General features: G+C 42.4%; 3 protein-coding genes across 4 annotated transcripts in view; 1 reads left to right on the forward strand and 2 right to left on the reverse strand.

The window, feature by feature from the left end:
• The window catches only part of LOC106806803 (exportin-T-like), a 19,020-nt gene extending 5,671 nt beyond the window's left edge, over nucleotides 1-13,349 (forward strand). Inside the window, exons 12-36 of the mRNA XM_014808883.1 lie at nucleotides 176-259; nucleotides 363-479; nucleotides 847-999; nucleotides 1,309-1,388; nucleotides 1,782-1,986; nucleotides 2,219-2,281; nucleotides 2,548-2,667; nucleotides 3,147-3,452; nucleotides 3,988-4,159; nucleotides 5,294-5,436; nucleotides 5,823-5,897; nucleotides 6,209-6,337; nucleotides 6,609-6,677; nucleotides 7,085-7,204; nucleotides 7,504-7,598; nucleotides 7,906-8,071; nucleotides 8,308-8,450; nucleotides 8,646-8,724; nucleotides 9,178-9,384; nucleotides 9,970-10,159; nucleotides 10,532-10,599; nucleotides 10,936-11,148; nucleotides 11,486-11,557; nucleotides 11,808-11,861; nucleotides 12,013-13,349. Of these exons, the coding sequence (XP_014664369.1) occupies nucleotides 176-259; nucleotides 363-479; nucleotides 847-999; nucleotides 1,309-1,388; nucleotides 1,782-1,986; nucleotides 2,219-2,281; nucleotides 2,548-2,667; nucleotides 3,147-3,452; nucleotides 3,988-4,159; nucleotides 5,294-5,436; nucleotides 5,823-5,897; nucleotides 6,209-6,337; nucleotides 6,609-6,677; nucleotides 7,085-7,204; nucleotides 7,504-7,598; nucleotides 7,906-8,071; nucleotides 8,308-8,450; nucleotides 8,646-8,724; nucleotides 9,178-9,384; nucleotides 9,970-10,159; nucleotides 10,532-10,599; nucleotides 10,936-11,148; nucleotides 11,486-11,557; nucleotides 11,808-11,861; nucleotides 12,013-12,039 (3,150 nt within the window). The 3' untranslated portion in view covers nucleotides 12,040-13,349. The remainder of the gene's footprint in view (nucleotides 1-175; nucleotides 260-362; nucleotides 480-846; nucleotides 1,000-1,308; nucleotides 1,389-1,781; nucleotides 1,987-2,218; nucleotides 2,282-2,547; nucleotides 2,668-3,146; nucleotides 3,453-3,987; nucleotides 4,160-5,293; nucleotides 5,437-5,822; nucleotides 5,898-6,208; nucleotides 6,338-6,608; nucleotides 6,678-7,084; nucleotides 7,205-7,503; nucleotides 7,599-7,905; nucleotides 8,072-8,307; nucleotides 8,451-8,645; nucleotides 8,725-9,177; nucleotides 9,385-9,969; nucleotides 10,160-10,531; nucleotides 10,600-10,935; nucleotides 11,149-11,485; nucleotides 11,558-11,807; nucleotides 11,862-12,012) is intronic.
• A 93-nt stretch (nucleotides 13,350-13,442) lies between these two features.
• LOC106806823 (nuclear transcription factor Y subunit beta-like) lies at nucleotides 13,443-18,440 on the reverse strand. Of its 2 annotated transcripts, none has more exons than XM_014808943.1 (8): nucleotides 18,260-18,440; nucleotides 16,540-16,637; nucleotides 16,211-16,276; nucleotides 15,958-16,025; nucleotides 15,435-15,564; nucleotides 14,964-15,036; nucleotides 14,420-14,583; nucleotides 13,443-14,115 (listed from the first exon to the last, which is right to left on the reverse strand). In XM_014808943.1, exons 1-8 carry the CDS (start codon nucleotides 18,327-18,329, stop codon nucleotides 14,101-14,103), a joined length of 684 nt encoding a protein of 227 aa, XP_014664429.1. In that variant the 5' UTR covers nucleotides 18,330-18,440; the 3' UTR covers nucleotides 13,443-14,100. The 2 variants fall into 2 exon arrangements, with proteins under 2 accessions (XP_014664429.1, XP_014664428.1); XM_014808942.1 differs by having other exon boundaries at nucleotides 14,964-15,045; nucleotides 18,260-18,439.
• A 796-nt stretch (nucleotides 18,441-19,236) lies between these two features.
• The window catches only part of LOC106806822 (protein LTV1 homolog), a 19,082-nt gene continuing 15,288 nt past the window's right edge, over nucleotides 19,237-23,030 (reverse strand). Inside the window, exons 4-10 of the mRNA XM_014808940.1 lie at nucleotides 22,677-22,773; nucleotides 22,225-22,363; nucleotides 21,827-22,019; nucleotides 21,271-21,398; nucleotides 20,706-20,901; nucleotides 20,230-20,442; nucleotides 19,237-20,086 (exon numbers count right to left, since the gene is read on the reverse strand). Coding sequence (XP_014664426.1) covers nucleotides 19,964-20,086; nucleotides 20,230-20,442; nucleotides 20,706-20,901; nucleotides 21,271-21,398; nucleotides 21,827-22,019; nucleotides 22,225-22,363; nucleotides 22,677-22,773 — 1,089 coding nt within the window. The 3' untranslated portion in view covers nucleotides 19,237-19,963. The remainder of the gene's footprint in view (nucleotides 20,087-20,229; nucleotides 20,443-20,705; nucleotides 20,902-21,270; nucleotides 21,399-21,826; nucleotides 22,020-22,224; nucleotides 22,364-22,676; nucleotides 22,774-23,030) is intronic.

Consider the following 23,030-nt stretch of genomic DNA (forward strand, 5'->3'; position numbering starts at 1 on the left):
TGACTGTGTAGTGACTGTGTAGTGACTGTGTAGTGACTGAGTAGTGACTGTGTAGTGACTGGGTAGTTACTGTGGGCGTGCTGCAGTAATCCTACCCCGAGTAGCAATGATTGGCAACAGCTATGCCTGGCTGTGTGAGAAAAATGTATATGACATGTATTTGTATTGATTACAGGAGGTGGAGAGAAATACTGTGATAAAGGATGCTATGCGAGAACAGTGCGTGCCGGCCTTGGTAGATTCCTGGTACCAAATACTTGTGAGTGTCCTATATTTGTTCTGTTGTAACCTCATCTCGCTGATCTTACTCATCGACCTTGAAATTATGGGGAAAGATATGACACCACCGTGTTGTGTTGCAGACGACATATGAAACCTCACATCCAGAGCAGACGTGTATGTGTCTGGAAGCAGTCGGCCACTACATATCGTGGATTGACATCAACTTGATTGCAAACGACAGGTTCATCCCAACGTTTGTACGTATTCCGTATTCGGTGCCGTGCAAACTGTTACGTTTCGACTCCATTGCCTTCAATTCGTGTGGCAGAATGGCTAGATCATACATTGATGTTTTGTGCATTTTAGCGGATGAGGAAATTGTCTGTTTACTCGGCTGTCAAACTCCTCACATGACACGTGTAGGATGTGTCGCACGTCTGTAATCTATCACAGTGACACATGTAGTAGATTATTCGACCACCATGGTACGGCACATGCTGTCACACATGCATACGTTAACGAACCCCTGACCAATGGTCGTCAGGTATTGTTGTTGAGTAACTGCAACTGAGGTAGTTGGTGTTTTTTCCCCCCGTAGAATGACACGGGTGTGTTTGCTTGCAGGTTCGTTATATGTCGATGCCGATGCTGAGAGAGAGTGCTGCTGATTGCTTCAAGGAAATTATTAGTAAAGGCATGGACGCCTGCGCGAAGATGAAGCTGATCGATTCACTGATGACTGTGCTGGAGAATGCTGGCATTTTCAACCTTGCCGAGGTGATGTTTATGTACATCGTGCTTCTCCACCTCTCTCACTGTATCATCGTCCTCCCAGCTCCCTTCCTCTTCTCTTGTTCGTTCTATTCTTGCTCTCTTCTGATCTCTCTCTCTCTCTCTCTCTCTCTCTCTCTCTCGTTTTTTGCCTCCTTGGTTAACTCCCTCTTCAGCCCTCTTCAGCCCCCACCACGCCACCTGATAGCATGCCTTTTGGTGAATTAAATTTTTCTTGGGATGAGAGAAGAACCACGTTGCTGCAAGAAGTTGTCAGATGTTTCACCAATGAAAATGTGTTTTCTTTGCGAGCAGGACGAAGATGCTGATTATTTGGTGAAGCTGGCAGCGTTTGTAAATACCGCAGGGAACCAGCTACTGCTTGGCTTCAACAAGTAAGAAAATCTCCCTAATCGCCTCGTACTAGCTCTATACTATTAGCTGAAAACAAAGCATCTTACGGAGAAAAAAAACAAATCAGCTTCCTCACCAGCATCGGTTTCACATGTATATCGATCTGTGTGTATGTTTTGCAGTACGTTTCAAACATGTTTGTAACGGTAGACTTACACCCGCTGAAATAAAATCACAAGGTTTTATTATCCGTTTTTCTGTCTATATTACATATTACAAATACTATACTATATATTATTATTACTATTGCATTACTATATATTACAAAGTTCTACTACGTTATTGGTGATGTTGTGTCACGAGGCGCGGACGCGACATAATGTTCGGAAAGACTCGGTGAGCTCAATGGTTTTTTTTCTCGTCGCTGTGCGCAGGACGTCAAAGTCAGCGAAAACGACGGCCGAAGGTCCGGCTCAGCTGCAGTCCATCGAGAAGTACGTGCCGCTGATGCTGCGTTTCCTAGGCAACGACGACGACGATGTCTCAACTGCGGTGTGTGAGTTTGCGTCGGATTATGTTGCGCTGCTCAAGACGCGAACAACGTCGGATCTGTCACAGACTCTGCGACAAAACGTAGAGGTAATACTCGACGAATAGAGACGAGTCAGCGTCTATGTGCGTAGTTACGTATTTGGCTAGATGGACGGTTTTCTCTCTCCATCGTAGCTAGATTTATCATGTAGATTGCAGCACTTGAAAAAAACCATTAGGTTCTAAAAACGGTTTGGTTTACATATTTTTTGTTATACTCGTTTCTGAGTGCAGTTTGAGAGAGTGGGGCTGGGCAACTAACCGTGTTACTTGTTTTCAGACTATGCTTTACACTGTGATTACAAAGATGAAGTACGATGACTCTTATAACTTTGATTCTGAGGTAGGTACCTTATAGGTCACTTTCGTGAATCGTTGCGCGATGCGATGTAACAAGTTGTTTAGGCCACAATTAAAAAAATCTTTGTTTGCCCTCACTCGACCCAGGCTGAAAAGTTTGGGTAGGTAGGTAGGCTTTTTAAAGTTTGTTTTTAGCTCATCTGACATAGTCAGATGCAGCTTGTAGGTTGAATAATTAAATCTTACGGTATGGCAGTATAAAAGTTTGTTTTGTTAGTTGGGTTTGGTTGTTTTGCGTGTGATTGACAGTATTCGAACCCACGAATGTTTCTCTGCAAGGTCGTCGACGAGCAAGGCTTCTGCCAACATCTCCGAGCAGCCGATGACACAGATGGGCTGCGTGGAGGCCATACATCAGAAACACTTCAGGTAACGGCAATAATAGTACAGGTGGTTGTGACTAGACGGGGTAGAGCAGGGTAAAACAATCGACGTTTTATCTGTCGCTGTCAATTGTAGTTTAGTCACAGTTTAAGTTCAGTAAAAGGAGATTTGTAAACAGAAGTGAGGAAGTGTCATGTAACTCCTGTGTGTGTGGGGGGGGGGGGCATTTAGCAATAAGCTCGCATTTTAGCTGACTGGCCTTAATTAGAACTTGATTGACGCCAACATTTAGGTTTGTAGTTTGAGGTATGTGTGGCTAAACTAAGGTGAGTTTAATTGGTAAATCAACTACGTTTATTGCGTAGGATGAAGACGTAGGCTGAGGTAATCCTATCCACATATCGCACCAACGCATGTTTTCGCGCACAATTCTACGAAGTGGATCCTTGATGGCAGGCATAAGAGCTAGATCAACGCGAACGGAGAGGCGTCCGTAATGCAATATTTTCTCGCCGACTCCGCAGGTGTTCCTGACGGCCGTTGTCCGTGCCCGTGCAGTGGCGCAGGTGCAGTCGGGGGCGTGCGCAGTATCTGCACGGCCGGATGGTCGTGTGTTTGGAGGACGACGACTGATAGCGGGTACATTCCCGCCTGACCGTGGAAGCGCCTGCTGCAAGCGCGCAGCCGACGGCTCGGGCAGCATCCAGGAGTTCATCCCGCCCATCACCAGATCGATCGCCAGTTCAAGTCAGCAGAGGTCCGCAGCTAAGGTCGCGATTTTGTTTGTCGCGATCGTGCTGCGTCCCGATTGCGTCGGGCCGGCGTCAGCGGTGCGATGGCGCGTAGTCGCTTTAGAATGCTTGTGTAGTGGATTGTGATGCCGTTTGGCTGAGGGCTGATCTAATTCTGCTATTCTCATTAACGGAATGAGGTCTGAGCGGAGTTTCCACCATCGTACTTTGTCTTTTCCCAACGTTTTAACACTGTTTTAAGGCCACGATACATGACGCCTTGTCGCCTTCCTGTCTATTCACACCCATTTGACACAGTTTTACCTGCAATAAACGTTACTACGATGGAATCGTCCTACTCCTTCCCACCATGTTTAAAAAAAAAATATTTTAAGATCACGATAGCCTGACCACTACAGTGCTTTGCCTCCTTGATATTTCGAAATCTTTAGACAGTTAGCCACAGATAGCCACGTTACTACGATCGGGTTCTCCTTCTATTTCCACGTATTACAATAATTAAGCTCAACGATACATAACACTACCATGCCTTCGCGCCATCTATTCCACCATTTTAACACAGTTTTAAGCCCCAATATTGTGACACGATCCCGGTGCTTTTTTCTCGCCGCAGAAGTTGGTGGTGCCGCTGTTTGCACCAGGTGATTCATGCCGTATTGTGGCAGCCGTGTTCCGTGCTGAGCGTCCCGCCGCCCCGAGCAACCGACCATTCAGGCTCGGCGCGATGCCGAGAACCTCCAGCGGCAGCTACTTCCTCTTCCTGTCGTCGCTGCATCAACAACGGGGTCAGCGGAGGTCCATAGCGAGGCAAGAGTGAGGAGGCGGGGGGCAGGGGTGGGGGTCACGGAGGTCATACCGCCAAGCAAGGTGAGGAACGTGGGGGGGTCAGCAGAGGTCATAGCCAAGCAAGTGAGGAGGGTGGGGGTGGGGGTCGACAGAGGTCATAGCCAAGCAAGGTGAGGAGGGTGGGGTGGGGTCACAATGAGGTCAACCAAGGCAGGTGAGGAGGGTGGGGTGGGGGTCAGCAGAGGTCCATAGCCAAGCAAGGTCGAGGAGCGTGGGGGCGGAGGGTCACAGAGGTAATAGCCAAAAGGTAGGAGGACAGGGGGTGGGGTGCACAGAGGTACATAGCCAAGCAAGAAGAGGAGGTGTGGGGCAGGATTGGCCGGCGTTATGTGCACATTAATCGGCAGGTGAACTTCTGGAGAGCTGATTGTGTTGTCTGTTTGTTGCTTGTTTGTGGATGTATGTGTGGATGTAGCGTGTTGTCAGTTATTAGTGCCGTCCTTGAAACCGAATCTCATATTTCTGCGTGCGCGCGGTTAATGCAGTGCCTAGATAGATGTGGAAATGAGAGAAGATTTACAGAAAATGAATGAAGGTCAATCTTTAATCGTTCAACGGTGCAGGTCCAGTTTTTACGGTTTAAACTGGATTTCCTTATTATCAGCTCCAGGCAGGACATGTGCAGGAGTGTTGTCCTACTGGTCAATCCATGGTGCTGGTGAACTCAACGCTGACCCTGTCGTAAAGTATAGCCTGACGCTTATTAATAAAACTAATTGTATATATATATGACGCAGGCTGCACTATACAGCTGTATCAGATTGCACTCCCTGGCTCTGCTTCTTCAAATGATTTCTGATTCCTGATCTGGGTTTATTATCAGTTCCATTTTGAAGTGCTGCTGGTCTGCTGGGAAGAGATACAATATCATAGTACAGCATATAAATTGTAAATACGTAATTATAAGATTATTAGGAAGAAGGCAAATGTCAATCAATCATAGAATAAGCAAAACCATTATAAATAACAAAAGTAATGATAATCGATTATGTTTTAAATACGAGATGAATTCTTCTTCGTCGTTCACAAGCCGCAAAGACGTGTTTTCAACATCCTGCGCAGGCTGGTTTGAGTCCTGGGGAACGGACCGACAGCGTTCAGGGATTCCGTCGACTTCAAGTACAAGAGCATATTGCGCCGCCTGCTCTATGGCTCGCGCTCAGACCGACCTTCGCGCCCTTCAGGACGCAGCAGACAGTGCTATGCGCTGACGAGTGTGCGCTGTGTCGCTGAAAACTATCGCTGACAAGAGGGTATGTGAGAGGCAGCCAATGCGAGGCTTGTCGCTCTGTATGTCATGGGCAGTGTGAAGACTCGATTCGCTTTCATGGTTTTCCCATTGCACGCAACCATTTGTAATACATACGTGTCTGTGACACTATAATGTGTGTAGAAATGCTGAAGCGAATAATATGATTGGAGTGGATTGGTGGTATTTATGCCCAAGAAAATGAGATAATTATTCGATCCTGCCTGCCGCGTTTGACTGCGCCTATGTTTTGGTAAACGTTTGTGATTTCAGTGGCGAGTTAATGTTAGGCATGCAGTGATTGATGCAATACAATATGAGTGTCAGTAACTGACTTTCATGTTTATTATTAGGGAGACGAGTGCATGCCGCTACTTGCGAATCAGTTTATTTGGCCTACAATGCAGGTGCGCCAAGAGGTCATCCAAGTAGGCCATTGCGGTAGATCATAAAACAATGTCTTTCAGCAGTCCCAATGCAATGCTGGGACTTCTGGTATATAAAACCATAGTAACTAAACATCAAACTGAATGTAGGCGAGAATGAGCTAGACTGTTTGTTTAGTTAGTTTTTGAACTTTGGTCCCTTCACCTCACTTAGATTATCCTTATATCTCGTCTATGTTTCTGTAATTTTCTTGCAGTATACAGCCTGTATGTGTGCTGCCTTGCATTTGCTGGACGAGCGATGTGAGCCTGTTTCTAGAAGGCTGATGCTATGTATGTGTTTTATGCTGTAGGATAGAGGGATGGTACTGCTGATGGTGCACAGTGTTGTTACAAGTACACTGCAACAATGGGATTCTGCCAAGTTTGAGGATGTCGAACTGGCCATTTTTCTACTGTATAACATTGGGGAGGCTCTTCCGGTGTGTGGGCCGTGGCGCCATCTTTAATTTTAATACTTTATTATATGCGATCGCTGTAGTTCAACAAAATGGTTTGAGTATATCTTATAGTTTAAACTTCCATTCAATGTTGTAGGCATTGTTATAGATTTATTTGATATGGCCAAATGCATCTTTTTTTATGATATGCATTCATCTATGACAAGTATGTCCTGACTAGTAGGGCAAATCATATTAAAACTATGAAACCGATGTTATTTGTGAATATAAATAGGTCATTACATGTTTTCAGGCCAGCCAGGGTAACCACTTCATTGGGGATGACAACAAAGTCGTTGCACTCAAAGAGATGATGCGATTGGTGAGTTGGCTCGTAATACTGTGATGAGGATATATATGGATGTACATGCCTACATGTTTGTGCATGCTTAATATGCTACCTCATTATTTCTTCCTGGGTGTGGGAGTGTTTTTTGCGTAGCTACTGACTACAATTGAAATTGGTAACTGACAGTTTTGGGTAAATAGTGAAATTGAAGTTGAGTGTGATTTAGTGCTCTCCATTGGAAAACTACAACAGGAATTGTGTCATCACCAGATAGTAGAATGCTTGATAACAATTGTACTATAAAAACCAGTTGAATCTTGACTTGTGTAGAGCTACAATGATTCTATCTGTGGTACGAAAATGATTTGAGCCGAGTATCAGGGTGCAGCGCTATATTTTATTGCTCCGTGATGATGATGACGTTGTTCGTCGTGTTACAGCTCATCAGTAGTCACGTTAGTCGCTACAGCCACACGGCTGTGCAGCTGCAGTTCTTTGAAACCGTCGTGCGCTACGAGAAATACTTCAACTGCGAGTCGGACCAGGTGCCGGAAGTAATGGTAAGCGTACCACCTGTACGTGAAGTAATGGTAAGCGTACCACCTGTACGTGAAGATGCAACGTTAGTACCAGACATCAATCACGCTCATGACGTGCCATTATGTAATTGATTAAATTGATTAATTATTTTATTTGTTTATTTATTAATTTAAAGATGGTAAAGTGGTAAAGATATGTGAGCTTGCAAGCTTCTCACCGTCAGAAAAGACAGTCCAGTCCATTGTTATATTCCATTAGATTGCTTGTGATTTGATTTGATTTTGATTTTGATTGGAGCTGTGTGTGCTTTGTTACTTAGGTTGCGTTCCTTGACAGTCGAGGGCTGCACCACCAGAGCTGCAGGGTGAGAAGTCGAGTGTCGTACCTGTTCTCCCGTTTCATCAAGTCTTCAAAGTGAGTGAAAGATGGAAAAAAAGTTGTTGACCCTGCCACTTTTTTGGGGTTGCGACACAAATTGTTTGTCTGCTCTGAGGGATGAGGGGTATAATTTCAGAATTTTATGAACAAACTTAAATGATTTGGTTATTTCTACCATAGCCTACTTCGATCATAAAATTGTGTATAAGGAAATAATTTAGTATAATTAATTCTATATGATCTATGTAATTCTTTTGGTTCTTGTAATTGTTACTAATTCTGTGAACATTTTGCTTTCTGCTTTTCCCTGCACTTAATGATCATTTTACTCTGTTGCCACCAGGGCGCATCTGCAGCCGTTTGTCGAGGACATACTGAAACAGCTCGAGGACCTACTGGTGGTGCCACCTGCTGAGAATGGCATTGAACTATTGTTGTCCCCGGATGATCAGTTGTTTTTGTACGAGGCAGCGGCTGTGCTTATTGTTAGTAGCAGCTTTGAACCACAGGTAATACGAAGGCTTTTTATGCTTTTTAAATGTTAGTAATAGTGTTGGTAAACGTGGCAGTAACTCTAATAAAAGTACATCTTTGAGCTAAATCTTTTCATGGACTTGTGAACTTGCATTTACCTGGGTTACCTATCATGTATGTAACAACCTTGCTGCATGTTTCTAACTCTAACCCTAACCTGTATGCATTTACCCACTGTGTGTTAACTTATCTCGTGTTTATGATTTCCCAGAAGAAGCAACTGTTTATGAAGAGTCTGCTCGCTCCCATAGTCAGGAAATTCTCCGAGCTTCTGGAGAAGCTGGCGCTAGAAAACAACGAGCAACGACAGCAGCTGATAGCAGATGCTCTCGCTCAAGCCATGGCCTTCGCCAGGTAGCACCACCTGTCTTCTTTGTCGCTGCATTTTTTTAATTTCAATATTTTTCTTGTTTCCATATTTGATTCTGTCGGGAATTACCGTTGGAATAATTATAAATCTTACTATGCAGTAGTAAAGTTTCGTTTTGTTAGTTGGGTTTGGTTGTTTTGTGTGATTGGAAGTATTGAACCCACGATGTTTCTCTTCAGTCGTACGAGCAAGGCTTTCTCCAACCAGCAGCCGATGAAACAATGTGGCTGCGTGGAGGCATACACAGAAACACTTCAGGTAACGGCAATATATACAGGTGGTTGTGACTAGACGGGGTAGAGCAGGGTAAAACAATCAGACGTTTTTATCTGTCGGCTGTCAATTGTAGTTTAGTCACAGTTTAAGTTCAGTAAAGGGAGTTTGTAAACAGAAGTGAGGAAGTGTCATGTAACTTCTGTGTGTGTGGTGGGGGGGGGGCATTTAGCATAAGCTGCATTTAGCTGACTGGCCTTAATTAGACTTGATTGGACCCAACATTTAGGTTGTAGTTTGAGGTATGTTCTAACTAATGAGTTAATTGGGTAAATCAACTACGTTTATTGCGTAGGATGAAGACGTAGGCTGAGGTATCCTTCACATATCCACCAACGAATGTTTCACACATGTCTTACGAACTGATCCTTGATTGCAGCATAGAGCTACGATCACGCACGCGTCCGTAATGCAAATATTTTCTCGCCCGCTCCGCAGGTTTTCCTGACGGCGTTGTCCGTGCCCGTGCAGGTGGCGCCGGTGCAGTCGGGCGTGCGGCAGTACCTGCACCGGATGGTCGTGTGTTTGGAAGACGACGTGATGCCGTACATTCCCGTTGCCGTGGAAGCGCTGCTGCAGCGCAGCGACGCTCGCAGCATCCAGGAGTTCATCCCGCTCATCAACCAGATCGTCGCCAAGTTCAAGGTCAGCAGAGGTCACAGCAAAGGTCGCGATTTTTGTTTGTCGCGATCGTGCTCGTCCTGATTCGTCGCCGCGTCACGGTGCGATGGTGCGTGTGGCTTAGAATGCTGGTAGTGGATTGTGTATCCTTGGCTGAGGGCTGATCTAATTCTCTATTTCTCAATTAACGGGAATGAGGTCTGGACCGGAGTTTCCACCATCGTACTTTGTCTTTTCCCACGTTTTACACTGTTTTAGGCCACGATACATGATGCTATGTCGCCTTCCCTGTCTATTCACACATTTGACACAGTTTTAGCCTGCAATAAACGTTACTACGATGCAATCTCCCTCTCTTCCCACATGTTACAATATTTTAAGATCACGATACGTGACACTACAATGCTTTCCCCTTGTATTTCGAAATTTTAGACAGTTAAGCCACGATACACGTTACTACGATGGGTTCTCCTTCTATTTCCACGTATTACATAATTCTAAGCTCACGATACATAACACTACCATGCCTTCCCCCATCTATTCCCACATTTTACACAGTTTTAAGCCCGCAATATTCGTGACACGATCCCCGTCTTTTCTCCCCCGCAGAAGTTGGTGGTGCCGCTGTTGCAGCAGGTGTTCATGCCGTTTGTGCGCACCGTGTTCTCCGTGCTGAGCGTGCCGGCGCCCGACAACGACCTTCAGGCTCGGCGCGACGCCGAGACGCTCCAGCGCAGCTACTTCCTCTTCCTGTCGTCGCTCATCAACAACGGGGTCACGGAGGTCATAGCGAAGCAAGGTGAGGAGGGCGGGGGCAGGGGTGGGGGTCACAGAGGTCATAGCCAAGCAAGGTGAGGAGGGTGTGGGGCAGGGGTTGCCGGCGTTTATGTGGCACATTATCGGGGTGACTTCTGGAGCTGTTGTTGCTGTTGTTGTTGTTGTTGTTGTTGTTGTTGTTGTTGTTGTTGTTGTGAATGTATGTGTGGATGTACGTGTGTTCATGTTATTGTGCCGTCTTGACCGTAATCTCATATTTCTGCGTGCGCCGGGTTAATGCAGTCTAGATAGATGTTGGAATGAGAGAAGATTACAGAAGAATGAATGAACGGTCAACTTTAATCGTTCAATGCAGGGTCAGTTTTACGGTTTAAACTGGGATTTCTTATTTCAGCTCCACAGGACATGCAGGAAGTGTTGTCTACTGTAATCCATGGTGCTGTGAACTCACCTGACCCTGTCGTAAGTATAGCCTCGCTTATTATAAAACTAATTGGTATATATATATGACCAGGCTCACTATACAGCTGTACAGTTGCACTTCCTGCTCTGGCTTCTTCCATGATTTCTGATTCCTGATGCTGGTTTATTATCAGTTTCCATTTTTGAAGTGCTGCTGTCTTGCTTGGGAAGGAGATACAATATCATAGTACGCATATAAATTGTAATCGTAATTATAGTATTATTAGGAAGAAGGCAAATGTCAATCAATCAATAGAATAAGCAAAACCATTAAAAACAACAGTAATGATAATGAGTATGTTTTAATTGAGATGAATTCTTTCTCGTCGTTCACAGGCGCAGAAGACGTGTTTCAACATCCTGCGCAGGCTGGTTGAGTCCTGGGGAACGGACGACAGCGTTCAGGGATTCGTCGACTTCATGTACAAGAGCATATTGCCCGCCTGCTTCATGGCTCCGCTCAGAACAACCTTCGACCTTCAGGACGCACAGACAGTGCTAGCGCTGAACGAGTGTGCGCTGTGTCTGAAAACTATCGCTGACAAGAGGGTATGTGAGAGGCACCATGCGAGGCTTGTTGCTTCTGTATGTCAATGCAGTGTGAAGACTGGATTCGCTTCATGCTTTTCCCATTGCACGCAACCATTTGTAAAACTATACGTGTCTGTGAGACTATATATTCTGTAGAAATCTGAGCGAATACTATGATTGGAGTGTATGGTGTACTTTGCCGAAGAAAATGAGATAATTATTGATCCTGCTGCCGTCGTTTTGACTCTCCTAGTTTGGTAGAACGTTTGTGATTTCATGGCGAGTTAATGTTAGCATCTGTGATTGATGGCAATACAATATAAGTGTCAGTAACTGACTTTCATGTTTATTTTAGGGAGACGAGTGCATCCGCTACTTGCAGAATAGTTATTTGCCTACAATGCAGGTGGCGCCAGAGGTCATCCAGGTAGGCATGCGTGTAGATATGACAACGTCTTTCAGCAGTCAAATGCAATGCTGGGGACTTCTGGTATATAAACCATGTAACTAACATCAAACTGGAATGTATAGAGAATGAGCTTAGACTGTTTGTTTAGTTAGTTATTAGTTTTATTTTTTAGTTATTACTCCAGTGATTCAAAAGCTTCAGATTCCAGAAGCTTAACGTTCAGAAATATAAGAGTTAATATAAACGTAGTATCTGCTCCTTGTTTCAGGAATATTGTCTTGCTCTGAAGTCAGACCAGAAAGTGTTTAAAAGCTACTTGAAGGTAAGTGTGCTAATCCCAATTGGTGCGAGTACCATTAATATGTACATCAATTTCGATGCTTGCTAGTTGGAATGAGATGCTAGGTTCTCATGCATCACACATTAAGCAACGATAGGTCAGTGTTAATTAGCAAGGTTCGTTTGTTGTGCAGGTATTTTTCCAGAGAGCAAAGACATGATAAACGATGAGTGCTTGCAAGTGTCCAGCCAGAGAGGTGGGGATGCTCTCTCAAGCAATAGCCATAGCTGCTGCGGTGAAATTGACCCCGGCCACTTCTGTGGACGGACATTTTTAGTTGAATTGTTATGGCTTGTGTTGTTGTGTATATGGTATTTAATCGTGTAAATGCTGGGTAAAGCCACGTATTTTTGTATTGTTTTGTTAGGCAGGTTCTTGAATGCTCTGTTGTTTTTGTACGTAAGACGTTGGCGCCTGACCGGTTTCCGTGGCGACATTAATGCTGTGCATGTGATAGATGCCTTCTGACATCTGAGTCTATTGGTTGGTCCTGCTGTTTTACTGTTTGCTTTAACAGTAATGACGAGATTATGTCGAGTTATGACGAAAGCAGTTTCTTGCGAGGCTCAGTCGAAGGAATGTTCAGAAAGAAATTGATAGATGATGAATTTTATTATTCCTTAATTTTATCACTGCTTGGTTTGTATCACCTGAAGTGGGGAAATTTTTTGGTCTGATTTACCATACTTGATTTACCATTACTGTATTTTATCCAGTACAAGACATGAATTGTAAATACAGCTTGATAAAAGGCACCTTACATTTGTTATTAAAGCTTGGCTTAACCGCTTTAACGTCATTTCATGACAAGTATAATATACACGATGGTATCTCGTGATTCTCTTAATCTTATTTACCTCAAGCATTAAGACAGCGTGGGCAACCAGCCATTTCTACTGTTCTCTTGTTGTAGACAGGTGGTCCGCTTGCAAGATTGTAGTTTTGTGTGAACTTGTGTTATTTATACGTTTTTACGTCCATGCCCGTAGCGATAGTGCACGCATAGCCACACGTGCAGTGTTTTGTTTGTAAATACTCGAGTAGGGTTATCTTTGCTGGCGCAGGGTTCCATTTATGTTGCAAGATCAGCTGTCGTGTGTCATTACATAGTTTGATCAAGCATTTAATGTACCTTGTTACAGTATAGACGGCTCAATGGCCTCAATACGGTGGCCAAGAACACTAGAATGGCTGGTCGCCCTCTTGACGATTCTATTACAAAATCTGTAAATTTGGCTTTTCCAACTCGTATATTCCCTAGACGATTAGATTATCATTCAACTAGTCTGGAAAATCTTATAGGACATAATTTTACATCCGTGTGGTTATTGAGATTACTATTGTACTTGGGTGAAATATTCGATGGTATTTGTTATATATCTATGCAGTCCTTTTTCCTTTGCCTCTTTGGCAATGTAAATCTTAAGTAAATAAATGCAATTAGCAGAATTTAATTGCTCTCATCACAAACACCTGTGCATCCATTATTTCACAATGTTTATTTCATATACTACAGCAGAATGAAGTGAAAAATCCTAAATGATAAAACTGAAATGCATACAGTTGTGTATAAAATGGTCCTTAATTTATTTTTAATGAATTAAGTTGACAACATTGATGGTAGATAAATAGATATTATGAGGAGACCATAGTTACAAACTCATTTCCTACTACGTAATTGCATTTGTTATTATGGTATACTGGTATATTTTTGTTCATTACAGAACTGACCTCTACGTGCAAACACAAACATAAATGGTGTCTGGTCCACACTGACTTCACATTTTACATGACATTAAAGCGGACCTGGGCTTAACATTAAAGACAGAAACACTGCAGCCGATGAATAGATAAATATGAAAAGCAATGGAGAATCAAACAATCTCGACTATTTTTCGTTCGACAATATAATGCCAATACTCGGAAACTTAATTTGCTATCGTACAGGAAACTATATTAAAAAGGTACAAAAATCCCCATTTTCAGTGGTTACTAAATACGAGACGCGATTGAAGATGGCAGGATTTCGGTTGCTGCAGGGCAGGGCACTGATACGGAAAACACGTGATGCTACTCCACAGACGGTGACTTCTACTGATGTATTTACACGGTCGACGATGGTGCAAACATTAATAATACTATGTACAGCTTCGCCTCAGCTTCGCCTCAGCTTCTCTCAGTCTTGTCGGTGTCCCTGATGGCTCACGCACGCACGCTCGCATCATCCAAGCTGCAACTAAAACGCAAGAACGTAAGAACTAAGAAGCAAGAATACATGCGAAACAATGAGTTTGTGACTCACGTAAAATACGAGCACTTCCAGAAATAGATTAAACCTTGGATTAAATACCTAATGCTTCCATAATGATGTATAAACCAAGATTACTGAGGTTAACACACGAGAAAATGTGCAATCACTATTCAAAATAGGTCGAGCACACATTAGTTACCACGGAAACCACGGCAGACGACAAACACGTCACCGCAGTCGCCGAGTATTCATCCTCCACCTCACTCACTCACTCACTCACTCACTCTACCTGATTGACGGTAGGAAACTGAGTGGTTGTATAGATGATGTTCTGTCCAGCGACCTGCTGGTCGGCTGTGGTCAGCTGCAATGTCGTGTCGCCCGTCGCGTAGACGATTCCCGGCTGACCCGATGTCGTCTGTTCCAACATTGTCGCCGTCAGAGTCTGCGCCGCTGCAAAACAACGCCATCACGCGATAATTAGCACTGATATGCAAAACACATCTTTATTATTAACAAATGCATTTATAATTACGGGGGGGGGGGTAGAAGTTTACGTTAGATCGAGGGTGTCTAATGAACTACCTGCCCTGAAGATTAGTTAAGTCCACATCATAACACATATCAACACAAGTGATTGCTAGAGTGATGTAATCAATGCTATTGTGTTACCTGCTGAACATTATCACATTTTTTCTGATGTCAAACTAAGGAGGTGGTAAGTAAAACAGGGGGAGCACTTCATCTTCGACCTCATGACGATTTCAACCCGCTATTTCCCACAGCATATCACTATGAAATAATTATATTAATCACATCCATGAATAACTTACAGTAAGAGTCCTCGTTAATATCCTCCAAGCCGCCTGAAGCTTCCATCGACGCACCGCCGTATCCCTTCTCTCCCTTCATCACCTCAAACACGACAATTGACAAGGTTTGCTAACACCACGTGTCTATGCTCCACAACCTTTTGATTGTGCCGGCAGAGTTACAAAATTCGTTACAGACAAGTCATGACAGCAATGACACTATCAGGCACATTGAAAGAATAAGTGGAGCAGAAAGAAAGTACAGTACAGATGTGTTGGTGTACGGTATATACGTATAATTGGTCTTCCACAGCCCTTGTGATACTAATATATAAACAAGATCATTCTGAACATTTCCTTGCAATTAGTCAAAAATAAAGCCCCAGCCAATGGCACGCAAAGAAACCCTCTGTTGAATGCGTTTGTTTTTAATTTTGTATAGTTTATTGGAGATGAACAGAACATAATTATAATATCTAACGTGGAACAAACCTCTCGGTATTTCTGCAGGTAGAGTTTCAGGGGTTCTACGTAACTGTCAAAGCCCAACGTTGACATCGCGAATAGAATGTCCTCGCCATTGATCGTCTTTCTCTTCTCCTGCTGACAGCGGTCGCTCGCTCTACGGCAAACCTCCGATAAGGACTATGAACGCCCAGCTAACACGCCCGCTCACGTTTGACGTGTGACAACACAATGAGCAAATAATCTATTAGCTTGTAGACATTTGTTTATACATAAATAATTTATGTGCTCTTGAAGAGAATACCTCTCATCATTGATGCTTCAGAAAGAAAAATTATAAAAATATCTGCTGGATGTGCGACGCATGCTGGACTCCAGCCACAGGTTTAGGTCCTGGGAATATCACACGTCCAATTCTTAAAGTGAAGAAACGGCATCAATTCGTAAATTTACACCACAACCAGATTGATTCTGCTTTCTCAGCACCATCACAAATCTGCTTCGACCTCATCTAATCATCATCTAACTACAACGACGTTTACAAGGATACTCGCTGGTGATGAAACTGATGAATTCGGAAACACACTCCTGCATGCATTCTTTAGCATCTTTGGCTATCTAGAAAACACAGAAACACATAGAGAGTAATTAATGTCTGTACATCCGCCTGGCCTCTGACACAGCAAACAATTTGGTCTACCAGAAATTGGTAAAAAAAAACTGTAACAGATATTTAACGCCAATGTGATATTGTATTATATTCTAGCTATTATAGTTTTCCATGTAAATTAAATTCATAATACCTTTCCAGTATCTGGTATAGTGTTCTTCATTATTCTGCTGACATTTGCTATCGGCAAAAATCTATCCTGTAAAAGCAAAATCCATCTCATTCACAATTATATCAAATATGATATATATCAGGGGTTAATAATGACAAATTGTTATTATTAACCCCTGATATATATGATATGATTGCATTTCTAGATCTATATATATTTACATTGAAGATAATACATTAGTATTAATGACAGTTTAGAGAGAAAACAATCTCTCGTGTATTAAGATCCATGAGGCACCGGTAGAAAAACAGCAGCATCCATCTATACTGGTGACTTGCTATGTAGCTAACCTGCTCTCTGAATGGCGTAAAGCACGCTTGATCGTGCATCTGATCCGACTTGTCTCCATCCCCGTCGTCTGCCTTCACGAGTCCATTCTCCTCCTCCACTACAAAATTAATGGTTAGAAATAATCGGCCCAGCCATAAGACATTGTTCATTAAAAATAAATAATTGTGTATGGTCCATAAATTTATCGACGTGGATATTCGTCCGAGCATCGGACACCTGTTCGTATGCGCTATTCGTCCGAGCAGTTGTTGCGCATGCGCTGTTCATGTAGCATGCCGCAGGCGCACGGCACAAGTGCTGGAGGTAGGAAGTGTGAAGTGGGGGTCTGGGGCAAATTTTTAAATCTAGATGCTCTAAAATGCTATCTACCCTTTAGATTTATGATTTTTTGCCCTTATAGGCTGGGGGCTAGTAGCGTTTTGCTACAGCAGCCCTATGGCTGTGACGCCCCTGCATACATGCGTTGCGTATGTGGTTATACACCATAGATAGTGTTTGGTACTATCACTCGCGTATATAAACGAAACCGAGCGTATAATAAGAGAACCGAGTCGGTTTATAGTTAGTGTTAGAGTTAGTGCTGGGGTTAGGATTAGGGTTAGAGTTAGAGAGTAGGCGTGGTTAGGGAGTAGGTGCCTCCCTAGACTAGCATTATATTACATTTATGTAATACAACATGAACAACGCATGCGCAACAACTTCTCAGACAAATAGCGCATACAAACAGGTGTCCGATGCTCGGACGAATATCCACGTCCTAAATTTATCCCCATGATAAAATAGTCAATTTAAATAGTGGCAGTGCCAGTGGTAAAACACAATTATTTTGTTATGGGTTGCAGTACATCAAAGTGTATATAAGAATCGTAAAACCTACATAACTTCCTACGTACTAAGGACACACAATAAGTAATGAAAGTGTGTGTAAGACAGAATCAATCACGTAGGTTGTGTCTGTCGGTGCAACTGTCAGTGTCAATGTGAATCTACTGTGAGCGGGCGAAGCCCACACGCCACGGAAAGCGAGGGCGATGCGGGAAACGCAATCTTGCCGCCTCGGTGTCGGTAGAGATGTCACAACAGGCTGGGAGCGGACTCCAGATCAAGGAGCCGAGAGCGCGGGAGAGAACGCAATAACCGAAACCCACGGCTCAGGTTCCACGAGTTCTTGCGGATTGTGACAACCTAGACACCGACCAGATGATGAACCAGGGGCCAGAATCGGACTATGGATCCGAGCCAAGGGGAAATACGCACCCCCACCTTATTCGGTAGTGTAATGTAGCAGTTGTAATACTCACCCCACCTTATTTAGTACGGCCGGTTGGCCAGAAAGGAAGCTAAAACGAGAGGTGACGTAGAAGAGGAAACGCCGTATAAATAGTGGGAGCAGCCGCTCCTCGGAGACCTTTGTACAGGACACCCGCTGAGAAAAGGTGTAAGTGCGTGATACGGGTACTACCCTATGTAGTAGAAACGCTCTTTTCTTTCGGTAGTACACTGAGACTTCATGTATTGTATTAGAGATTTAGTAAAACACTAGCTAAGTAAACGTTACTCTTGTCTTGTCTTATGTCTCTATCAGTCTATTACAGACCTTCTACTACGGTAGTGCGAATAACACGCCTACACTACACACACAGTGACAGTGTGTTCCTACTGCGCCGGTTTGTTCATTTTGTTGTCTAAAATACTGCTAATCCGAGCATCATTACTTACCAACATATTGGGTACTGCTGTTTAAGAAAGATTCCCCGAGTGAATCGCCTCCTCCTTCAGCACCTTCCATTTCGTTTAATTAAATTTAACGTAAAAAATTCAAAGAAGGCAGACTCAGTGATGAAGTTCATCAACATAAAAACAGTGAATACTAAGCATTTTATGGATGCTCACTCGGAATTTCGCACTCGTTCCAAAATATGCCGCTTTTTCGGTGCCGGCGCCACCATCCAATGACACTTGAATTTTTTTGTTAAAATATGACTCTTTGGCGCCATCTCGCGTGAAAAATAATTAGAAAGTGCGCATAGCTATATAAAATAAACCGTAATATAGACTCTAATATTACACTCCTGATATCACCAGGAGTGTATAATATAAACGATATTTATATGTATTTACACAAGTAAATTTATGTATATATATTATATATAGTCTATATAATAAACTCATAATGTCATTTGTATACATTACTAGAGCTCATAGGGTCTATGTTCCCCAGGGTACTGCCGGAACGTACCCTGGTAACTATTTGATGTGGTTAGGGTTAGGGTTAGGGTTAAGGAGTAGGCGTAGGCGACTCCTTTATTGTGTGACAGCTCACCATCGACGGCTACGTTCTTGCGTTTTTATGCACAGACACATAAAGCCGTCTGCCAAGAGACCCCTTACCATAATTATGTTCCTAACCAGTAATAAACATTCTTCAATGCCCAAGGGACTGTAACGAAGAATGGGAGAGTAAACGTTTATCAACTTGCGGATTGCAGAAGAAAATGTTTATATTCCTAGACATGAGATTGCTTGTCATAGATACCAAATTATGACATGTATATTGTGCATACTAATGATGTACAAATGTTTTTTTATTTGTATATACTATTCTGTACTATAAATTTCTTTAGATCAGGACACATTGCAAAAGTATTCATAAGATAAGTGTCATAGTAAGATAAAAATGTAAAACGACACCAAAATTAATTTGAGACGTTGTTTATTTACATGTAATGATGTATTTCTTTATACACAAAACCATTAACAGATCTACAATACCAAAAAAGACTTTAAAAAAGCTACCAGCTGTTGCGACAACAATGTTACGTCACAATTTTTGAATGACACCAGTTTTTGAAATCATTGCGACTACTCGCATGGAGAACAGTGATTTAGAAAGCATGCACACTATATTAGGGAATTTTTTATCTGATGTTATTGATATTCATGAAAGTACAACTGTTACTTAGTGTTAAGATCACCAGCAGCACCCAGTAGCATTTCAAAAATAATATATGAGTGCCGCAGCACCTAGTATAGCAGACTACCTGGATCATTTTATGGACATTTATCACAATATACAGACACCAGTAACACAGTACACAATCATCCACTTGTCATGATACCTTAGTTGCACCATCCAACATGTTATAACCAACATCATGCATTATGCCTGATATCTTAGAGAAGTTTACGCAAAGAACCTATCATTATTATTAGGGAGGGTTGAAGGTTCCTTTGCAGAGATGCACGTAGCCAAATCAGGCTTTCTGCATATTATAAAACAACAGGCTGCACCCATGGGACCATAAGTGACAAGTGTACCATTGCTGATGTTGAACTGTCTATTAGAAAATAAGACAGGGATCTCTTAAATACGTCAGTACATTTTTCTCTATAAAATGGCCCTAATTTTGTTCCTAATTTATGCTATAACCCTTCATTTAACTTGATGCTGTTTTGGTTTATCTGCGAGGCTACGTTCATCTTGCTTTGTCGCTTCTCTTCTTCTTTAAACGCCATCTTGTTCAGCTTCTTCTCTTGCCGCCTTTCCTGAAAAGCCAAAAAAGACATGCAGAGCTACAGTAAACAGCCACATAATTAATAGCCTTAAGATGATAAACTGCAGAAGTGATGCAAAATTTCAATTAAAATGTTATAAAATCAACAGATATATCCACCAACACCCCCCTCACCTTCCTTTCCTGTTTCACTGCCAATTTTCTCTGCTTGCGCTCTTCAGGTGTCTCATCGTTTCGTCGTGCACTAGATGGTGCTGCCATCTCAATCTCATTTACATCTTTTTCAGGCTGATTTTCCAGATCCCTAAGCTGTCGTTGCGTGAGACCCCTCTTTTTAAGAACGTCACTAGGAATTCCAGTTCTTGCATTCAGTTTGATTGCCTTTGGCTAGTGTAAGAAAATTGTTACAAGGATTAAGATACTTGACATACTCAAGTCTTATAGGGTTAGCAGTTTTGCACATCACAGCATATTAGACCAACATCAGGAATATGTTCTAGTAATATCGAAGCAGTTTTTGCCAAATAATAAACCTGGGTGACTCATCATCCTCTTCCTACTAAGACACAAGCTATCATTTGTTTATTAATGATAAAGACTGACTGATCTAGTGATAAATAAAATCTACAAATACAATATTTTCTACTTGCCTTAGATGGCTCCTTGATAACTTTTGGATGATTGTATAGGTTGGAGTAGGTGCTAAGGATAGATTCACAATCCCATTGTTCCTTCTCTGGCTGCACCATCTTCACTAACTCCTCTGCCTCATCCTCATCCTCAGTACTACTCAGCTCTTCCTCTCCAGCTGTATGGATAGGCTTCGACGCAATCTCTTTGCATTTACTAAAATTGATTACAATTAAGTATTGATTAAAATACCTTTGTAATTAAAAGTGATATCATTTTTCATACCATTCTTTGTAATAAATTTTGCCAGTAGAAGGCACTACTGGACAGTTCTTACATAATAGAACATACTAGATAAACGAATAGTTACTATCAAAAGAAACTCGAACGAAATAAAAACAATACCATAGAAACCTGGAATACAATATGCAACAAATTAAATCCAAAAAATCTCATTCCTCCAATAGCGCAACAAATTCACAAGGTTCAGCGGATTGTATCTCTCAATAATAGAGACAACCATTTTAATAACCTATTCTCACAACTTAGACCTTTAGCGCTTCCGCTAACAGAAAAGTGCATTACTTTGCCTGCTGTTCTTTTTCGTAACCATCTAGGACACTGTTGAGAACTTCACTCCCAGGGTGAATACATCCCTCAAGTTCTTCCTGGTCCAACGCTCCAATCTCCTCCTCATCATACTCCTCAAATATCTGATACATTTATCAAATACATCATTCACAACATGCATATGGACAGAAAAGCCTTCACTAAGCTGCCACAGATTAAGGGGTAAACATACTAACATCAATTACTGCCTTTGGATGAGGTTAATCTACGAGGTTAATGCCATGCAGGAACCAATATTCTACACAGCCGATTAAAAATTAAAATCGTTTTATCATATGACAATACATATTCTGTGTGTCACAAACCATACGCATACATAAAATTATATCTCTAACAATAGAATAACTAGATATCTCTAGAATTCCCAACAATAACCTGTGTTGGCATCAACACCTGTTATGTCCAATTCCATTCGTTCTCTGTGTTTAATATGGAGGGGAAATCACCTTTGCCTTTCCCCATAGAAATCAAATTAACTGCTTGTACACAGAAATCGACACTGAAAGCATACCTTCTCGAATCGGTCATCTAGAAGTGTTAGTCCTTCATTCCGCCTGATCACAGATGAACTAATCGAGTAGTCAGTGAATCTAGACCTAGTTTCCTCGCCCCAAAATGCTTTCTCTCTTCCATCCTCTTCATCATCGTCTGTGTCCCAATCCCCATCATTGCTGCTCAGGTAATCTGATCCACTGGCTTTCTCCCTGCAAATGAAATACCTTATAATTATGCACATTTCCACAAACAAACAAAATAATTCCACCCGAACGATGAGTCATGCTACTCTGAATAACCGAAATATGAAAATAGCGACTGCAACCAAGTATTTAAAATTTAACCACTAAACATACACTAACGTTGTGAAACATAACAACATGGTTTTTAAAATGCAATGATTGTAATACTCACGCTGTAACTTCGTCCGTTTCTTGTAAAGGTGCATTAGCCTTGACGATAAAATCATCTTCCAACTGATTATCTAAACCATCGAAGTCGAAATCGTCATCTAAGGCGGCGACAATATCTGGGTCCCAGTCGACTTTTGGGCCTAAAGAACATTTTGCAGAAATCTTAACATTAGCACTGCAGTTTGTTGGGTTGATATAAACCACAACTGTGCCCCACAGTTGCTTGATTTCTGTTTGAAAATAGATTATGGGGGAAAGCCCAGAGAAACAACTCTGGTATATCTAGATGACAGAATGGCTATGATACTTACGAAAACTTATGAATGAACATGGATTTTACTACGTAGATGTGCTGTCAGGATGACATAAACTATGACATTCCACCCTGACCAAATATCACTGATGAACAACAATATAGAACGGGCGGAATAAAAGAAAACGTATTTTACTTGCCTGAACTCGGGGCTGCTTTGTTAAGCAAGCCAACCTTGTGCTCAACTTCTGATCCAAAAACTGACGACGGCAACTCTAATTTAGGCTGACCACTGCCCTGAAAAACAGCAGCAAATGCCATTGCCACTTCCATATACACAGTGGCAGAAATTAATTTTTGATCCATTGAAGACTGCAGCCAAAATGGCAAGTTTTACGTAACTTTATCAGTCACGACAGGCCATACAAGAAATACGATGAGCGCACATGTAGTGTAACAAACCTCTTTGTCTGTGGCACACGCCGAGTCTTTGTCTGTGGCACACGCCAAGTCTTTGTCTGTGGCACACGCCGAGTCTTTGTCTGTGGCACACG

Source organism: Priapulus caudatus, unplaced genomic scaffold, assembly GCF_000485595.1.
Source record: "Priapulus caudatus unplaced genomic scaffold, Priapulus_caudatus-5.0.1 Scaffold180, whole genome shotgun sequence".
NCBI lineage: Eukaryota > Metazoa > Priapulida > Priapulimorpha > Priapulimorphida > Priapulidae > Priapulus > Priapulus caudatus.

What these genes read in the sequence shown, in the direction of transcription:
- LOC106806823 (XM_014808942.1), bottom strand. Translation starts at nt 18,329, where the DNA reads ATGGAAGGTGCTGAAGGAGGAGGCGATTCACTCGGGGAATCTTTCTTA. An exon ending in ATCAGTTTCATCACCAGCGA is followed by an intron (nt 15,565 to 15,957) that starts GTATCCTTGTAA and finishes GGTTTGCCGTAG; the next exon opens with AGCGAGCGACCGCTGTCAGC. An exon ending in ACCTGCAGAAATACCGAGAG is followed by an intron (nt 15,046 to 15,434) that starts GTTTGTTCCACG and finishes GTCGTGTTTGAG; the next exon opens with GTGATGAAGGGAGAGAAGGG.